General features: G+C 44.0%; 1 protein-coding gene across 1 annotated transcript; it reads right to left on the reverse strand.

The window, feature by feature from the left end:
- Nucleotides 1-1,227: 1,227 nt before the first annotated feature.
- Nucleotides 1,228-6,862, reverse strand: Baat (bile acid-CoA:amino acid N-acyltransferase). The gene is given in 12 exon segments (XM_042696597.1): nt 1,228-1,599; nt 1,601-1,660; nt 1,662-1,690; nt 1,692-1,849; nt 1,852-1,906; nt 5,255-5,313; nt 5,316-5,412; nt 5,414-5,453; nt 6,264-6,270; nt 6,379-6,393; nt 6,396-6,442; nt 6,444-6,862. Coding segments are annotated over 12 exon segments (1,227 nt in total). The 5' UTR covers nt 6,794-6,862; the 3' UTR covers nt 1,228-1,289.
- Nucleotides 6,863-7,364: the final 502 nt, after the last annotated feature.

The raw sequence follows: 7,364 nt of genomic DNA on the forward strand, positions 1-7,364 counted from the left end.
AAAGATGGACAAGCACAAAACATGTAATGCATAGTGCTTTGAATGTAGTTTTAAAGAGAATGTAGGTGTGATCAGGAATCAATCCCTGTCTCTGTCTTTCTGCTTCTATTTCTTTCTCTCATGCTGATTGTGGGGCTTAACCTCAAGGCCTTGTGTTCTTGCTTGGCTTTTTCACTCAAAGCTGGTGTTCTACCATTTGAGCTACACCTCCACTTTAGGATTTTTGCTAGCCACTAATGCCTGGCAGTATCTCTTTTTAAAATTTTCCACTTTGAAAAAGGGCAGGCCCACATAAAAGCAGAGAATATTGTAAGAGATCTTGCTGACTATATAAACTCTAGGCATGGTTTTTGCCATATTCCTCTTCTCTTTTTTTTTTTTGTGGGGGTGGGGGGGTCTAGTCGTGGGGCCTGAACTCTGGGCCTGGGTGCTGTCCCTCAGCTCTTCAGCTCAAGGCTAGCGCTCTACTACTTGAGCCACAGCACCACTTCTGGCTTTTTTCTTTTTGCTTATGGAGTGCTGAGGAATTGAACCCAGGGCCTCATGCATGCAAGGCAAGCACTCTACCATTGAGCCACCTTCCCAGCATATACCTGTATTTTAAAAGACTCCCAGGTATTAAGACCAGTTATTGTCAAATATTTCAATATGTATCTCAACAGACCCCTTTTTAAATATAAATACAAAATTGGAAATGGCGCTGTGGCTCAATTGGTAGAGCACTTGCCTTGAGCTGAAGAGCTGAGGGACAGTGCCCAGGCCCAGAGTTCAAGCCCCACAATCAACAACAACAACAAAAAAGTATAAATACAAAATTATTTCCACACCTAACAAGATCATATCCATTTCTTAGTTAGTGTGACTTAAAATCCAGTCCATATTCAAATTACTCTGGTGGAGAAGGGGACCTGGGGACTGAGGTGGAGGGTGTGGTGAGGTTGACCAAACAGTACAAAGCTACAAAGTGTCAGGGGGACTAGAAGATCTCTAGGGAATTCTATGGAGAGCACAGTGACCATTGTCAATAGAAATGTATTTATATCTCAACATTACGAAAGGAAGAGATTTAAAATGTTCCCATTACCAAAAAATAAACATATGAAATGGTTGATGCTAATTAGCTTGATATAATCATTCTGCAAGTTTTACATATATATATTATACCTGATAAACATGCAATAATTTTTTATTTTTAATAAGTTTATTGTGAAAAATACTGTACAGAGGGGTTATAGTTACATGAGCAAGGTAATGAGTACATCTTTCCTCCTCTTCTCCCCATGCTTTCATCACACAAACTTTGCGTAGAGTTTGCTTATGGTCTCAGTGAGGTGTTGCCTGAAGAATTTCTGACTCTCTCCCCAGGAGTGCTCCTGGGCTGTAGCATGTGCCACAGGATCCCCTCCCCAGAGCAAGACTGAGGAGAAGCCTGGGTTCCAGGAGGCAAAGCACAAGGGAGAATAGGGCGGTGCTATGAGATGGCCCGCCCCAGGGTAGATCAGCATCCTTCCATTGCTCTTCCTGGGGCTCTTCAGCTGGTCCATGGCCTGCTCTGCATGTGCTCTACCCTCAATGCGTTGGTCATTCTCTCCTAAGATAGAGGATCCATCCTTGGGCCTTTTCCCCTGGAAGCAAGCTCTTTCTGACGATCTCCTTTAATGTGGCGCAGGCACACAGCCCCAGAGATGTGGGCCTGTATGCGTTCTAGAGCTGAGGACCTGTATGCGTTCTAGAGCTGAGGGGATGGGGGCCACAACCAGACCCCGGTACCTGAGTGGAAAGTCACAGACAACGCTGGGCCCATTGATGCAGATCGTAGCCACCACCTGCTTCAGGTAGCAGGCCATGCCAGCCCGATCTCTGCACCTTTGCTCACGGAGATCACTACAATCCCTGTGCTCTGGATCTGAAGCACAAAACAGAGGGAAGCCATTACAGCCTGTACTCTGAGAAGCTGTTGTGCTGAAGGCCGGTCACCTGGACTGATGAGAAGAATCAATTACAGAACCCAAAACAAAGAAATAATAAAAATTAAAAAGAATTCAAGTATACACACACATATCTGTGCAAACAAAGAAATTAAAAACAAAGAACAAAACATGATCGAGTTTTTAACCGCAGGTTTATCAGCTTCTCCAACGGAGAGCTTTACCTACTTGCCTTCTCTATACATCTGCAGGGTTGTTATGAAGATTCAAAGGAAGCAATAAAAACAAAAACTTACCTAAGTAGAATTCTAGCTGTTATCATGGCTCACGGATGTTAGATCGCACCTGGGAGACACAGCCTCTTTCCTTGGTTCTCTACCCTGTGCAGCCTAGAAGTCCCCACCTACCACCCGTAACCAAGGCAACTGGCATGTCTGGAAGCAGGGGGAGGACCCCCAGGCTCTGAGGTACTTTCCCATTCTCTGAGGTCACCTCTTCATCAGCTGGGGCCATACCTCTTCCTCGCTCTCCCCTATATAATCTCTCTCCTCTGGACATAAACTCTATTGCTTCACTCGCCTCCAATTCCTAGGGGCCAGCAGTTTGGTTTCTCTTTTTCTCTCTTCTAATAAACTCTCTTCCTCCTGAATCGTGTGGGAGTTTCCTTTCAGCCACCCTTACAAATGGTAAGAAACCTTGCCTTACAAGGGAGTCCCTGAGTTCAAACCATACTACCTTCACCAAAAGGAAAAAAAAAAAAAGAGAGAGATCTATACATGCAATCAGAGACCTGCGACAGTGGGCATCAGAAAAGCTTTTCAAAGAATCAAGTCTGTTTTTTCATCTCAAAACAAAACAAAACAATACCAACAACTGCAATGATGTTGGCTCAGTTCCCTGAAATACTATGTGTGCAATTCCCATTTACCTAGTACTTTTTTAACCACCATGAAGATTTGTGTATGTATTACCCTTCATTAATCCAATATCTAATTCTGCTAGTACTGGGAGTGAACCCCATTAAACAGCTGCATCCCACTAGGAATAGGTTGGCAGTAGTAATAGGAATCTTCATTCTCAAGTAGACTAAAAGATGCACAGGAGAGGGAAGAAGACTGACAGGTGAGTAGGGACAGGAAGGACAAACAACCGCAAACACAGAGACCTAGGTTGTTTATTTTGCTTGAAACCATATACTGAGCTACTTTTTTGTCATTATTTTCATAGGAGAAAAGCAATCCAACCTCTCAAGTGTTGCTTCAACTGATCTGCGTAGGTCAAGGTATACTGTAAAATATCCTCAAAGAAATCCAGTACGTGTCTACACTTGGAAGTCATCCAAATCTATTCTTCTCCATGTGAAGAATAGGTGGGGGGGGGGGGGTTTACATTTGCAATCCCTGTCACTCAGGAGTGGAGACCAGGAGAAGAACACTTTGAGGCCAAAAAGTTAGCAAGTCTATACATCCATAAGCAAGCTGGGCATGGTGAAGATGTATCTATAATACAAGAGAGATATCGATAGGAGGTATGTAGGCAGAGGCTGGCCCAGGGGGGAAAAAAGTGCAAGATCTTATCTGGAAAGAAAAAGAAAGGAAGAAAGCAAAGAAAGGGGAAGAATGCTGAGGGACAGCACAAGTATCAGAGCACTGGTCTAACAAATGCAGGGCCCTGAGATCAAATTTCATTACTTCCTGAAAAAAAAAAAGAAAGTAAAAAAGAACAGAGGAGGAAGCAAGGGAGGAAGAGCGATGAATGCACTGCTGCAGTGCCGTTGATAAGTAATGCTGGGGAACTAAAATATGGCTGGCCGAGGGGAAAGGGGCAGAAGAATGAAGAGGGGAAGAGGAGAGAATGCCACAGAGTGGAGAAAAACAAGGGAAGGAGTGGGTCAAAGACATTGAAAGGATGACACAGATCAGGATGTGTCGCATACATAAACTGCTTGGTTAATGGCAAAACCAAATTCAATCTATAACCTGACACTTAAGAAAAATGAAGGAAGGGGTGAGTTGAGAAAGGTGGGCGAGGATGCTGAAAGGGGGTGTCACAGACCGAGATGCACCGTATTCATAAACTGCTTTGTTGGGTGGCTACTCTTCCGTACTGCTTAAGATAATAAAAAAATTATGCAAAAATAAAATAGTAACAGCAGAGAGGCTAGACATGCCCTAGATTGAAAACGATCTGAGAGTAGAACTCAAAACTTTTGGGAGGAGTTGAGAATGTGTGAGAAGAGAAAGGGAAAGTACCAGATAGCCAAAGATAGCCCATGGACTTAGGGAGAGTTTGCCACAGCTAAGTGCTGTACAGGTGGGCCTCATTGTCTTCTTGGTGGGAAAAATGAGGCGTAGGAAGTGGAAGACGTACCTAATGCCACAATAGTATCTAGGACAGAGGTAGAAATTAAAACTCATGTGCTTGATTAACTCCAATATTAATTTTTTTTCAATTGGCTTTCTCCCTCTGACCTAAATAATTAAATGAGTCTTTAAAGAATAAATTAAGATGAGCATGGTGGCTCATGCCTGTAACCCTAGCTGCTCAGGAGGCTCAGATCTGTGGATTGCAGTTGTAAGCCAGCCTGTGCAAGCAGGACTGTGAGACTCTTGTCTCTAATTAACCACCAGAAACCAGAAGGGGAATTGTGGCTCAAGGTGGTAGAGCACTCGCCTTGAGCAAAAGAGCTCAGAGACTGCACCCAAGTCCTGAGTTCAATCCCCATGATTGACAAAAAAAAATAAGTAAAGCAGCTCTGCCTTTTCACATTCCTTTCTCTTCTCTGGTGCTGTTAGTAGATACTTACTTTAAGTTTGGGTCCATCTCTGAGCTCTGAAACTTTACTAAAGAATTAGATTATGGATGACCTGTGCCTCATTGCCAATAATGAGCTTGTGCATTGTTGTTAAATCTCATGGTTTTTTAGTGCAATTTATACTGGCATTACCCCAGGCAGAGACAATCACTGAAGTCAAGCTTATTATTTGAATCTGTGCCTGGAATTGAAGAGCCACTGACAAATAAGTGACAAGCATTTCAAATGTAAGGAATCCTGGTTGATTCTCTCTCTCTCTCTCTCTCTCTCTCTCTCTCTCTCTCTCTCTCTCTCTCAAAGAATTATCACATGAGCACTAGGTTATTGCCTTCTATGTACCAGTACATACTAATTACTAATCAACTCAACAATCCTACCAGACATATGTGATCATTCTTATTTAAATTCAAGCTGTGTTATGCCCAAGTCTTCACAGGTTGATAAATGGGAGCAGACCCTTGTGATTTTTGCTTCTTGTAATGTTGCAAGAGAAAACAAGTACTTTAAATACCTTGGGATGAGCCAGTAGAAAGTTGGCAACGTCCTCAAAATATTCCAAATCTATTTCAGCAGGCGGTCAGGAAGGTCTTCATAAGCAAAGTAGGCTAATGCCAGCACTGCGAAGCCATGGGCAGCTAAAACACTGGCACCAAGTTCACCTAAACCCCCACTCCATGCCTCCAAACAAATCAATGATTGCTGGGAAAGGGCTTCCCCTGACCAGAAACAAAAGAAAATGGGATCCAAAGGCTAAAGAAGGTCAATAACACTTAGAAACTGCTTTTATTTTCTAAAACACTTAGAAACTCCTCAGTTGGACCCACAAGCAACACAATGCAGGATGTGCTGGGTGCTGGTGGTTCAAGTGCAAAGCTCTCTCAAGTAGAAAAATCCATGAGACCCTCATCTCCGATTAACCAGCAAAAAGCTAGAAGTGGAGATATGGCTCAGTTGTAGAGTGCCAGCCTTGGAAGAAAAGGCCAAGCAAGAATGAGAGACCCTGAGCTCAAGTACCAGTATACACACACACACACACACACACACACACACACACACACACACACACAACCTCCCCCCTCCCCCAATATGCAAACCTGTTTCTGTATGTGTCTCTTTGCTCTGAGCTATCCTCTTCTGCAGTCACCAGGTCTAATGGACAAACATTTTGCAACAAGGGTAGACACAACCTCTCCCTAGCCCAGGCCATGTTAACTTTCTTCTTGAGACAAGGCCCTAGATCAAGAGAGGGGCAGGTGACCCTTGTTTGTTGGATCTATCCAAGGAGAAGTTTTTGTCCCGAAACTCTTGATAACGCAAAATTAATTTCATCCAAATGGGCATAAACATGCATTTTTATTTCTTTTTTTTTTGGGGGGGGGGTGTGGTTGTGGGGCCTGAACTCTGGGCCTGTGTGCTGTCCCTCAGCTCTTCAGCTCAAGGCTAGTGCTCTACCGACTGAGCCACAGCGCCACTTCCGGCTTTTTAAAAATTTTTTCTTATGTGGTGCTGGGGAACCGAACCCAGGGCCTCATGCATGCAAGGCAAGCGCTCTACCACTGAGCCACCTTCCCAGCCCCACATTTTTATTTCTATCAACAATGTATTCTATATCACTCAATACTAGTGTAGTCTTACCTGGAGGGAGAAACGGGGTCCACAGACTCGACCTTCTCGGTTCTGCTTTCGTTCTACCCCTGGGCTGAGAACCAGCACTGCACATGGAATCATACAGGTCCAAAGTAACCCAAAAGGTGCTGTTCATCATGTCCTCCTTGAGTAACCTCCTGAAATGCCTCTTAGGTTTCAGAGACCAGAAGAGGCCCATTGGATGGATGCCTACATAGTCACCTCCCAAAGATGGAATTCACTCCAGGTCTATTTGGCCAGCCTCGTAGAAGGCCCTGTAGAAGGCTCTTGACTGAAACAAATTCCCCTTCTCATCAGTCAGTGAGGCCCTGAGGGTCACCACTTGGGATGGAGGCAAACCTGTCACTTGGATGGTCAAGGGCTCATCTGCCAGGGCACTTTCTGGAGTAGTGAGCTGAAACATGGGGACTGTGGCGAGAAGACCAAGTGGTACTTTGCTGTCCTGTGGTGGGAGTGAAGATTGTGAGCTGGAGACTCAAATTCCAGTGAAGGGCATCAGATGGAGTTGAATTAAACTTTAGGGATTAGTACAAAGTACAAGATTCCAGGAGAGAAACAAAACAAAGCAAAAGCCTCACAGTACTCAAGATCATTTTACAGATGAAGAACTGGGTTCAATAACCTGCTCACTTCTCACATGTTAATAGGTTACTACTACTCTCAGGTTTTATTCATTAAAACATTATGGTTAAGTGATTCAAAGACACTTGAGCTTTCATTCTTCAGTTGAAATAATAACCATCCAGGTGAGCTATTTACCAGGGTGTTTGTTAGCATTCAACGTGAGTAATACATGATAAAGGGCTTTTGAGTCAGCAGAGCTTTCTACTGCCCACACAAGGGGGCAGGAGAGGGATTACCCAACAGGTGTTTTCCTTTTTTAGTAGCTAATTGGCAAGCTTTCTTGCCCAGGCTGGCTTCGAACCGCAATCCTCAGGTCTCAGCCTCCTGAGTAGCTAAGACTACAGCCATGA

This window comes from Dipodomys spectabilis, unplaced genomic scaffold, assembly GCF_019054845.1.
Source record: "Dipodomys spectabilis isolate Male_0828 unplaced genomic scaffold, ASM1905484v1 ptg000006l, whole genome shotgun sequence".
NCBI lineage: Eukaryota > Metazoa > Chordata > Mammalia > Rodentia > Heteromyidae > Dipodomys > Dipodomys spectabilis.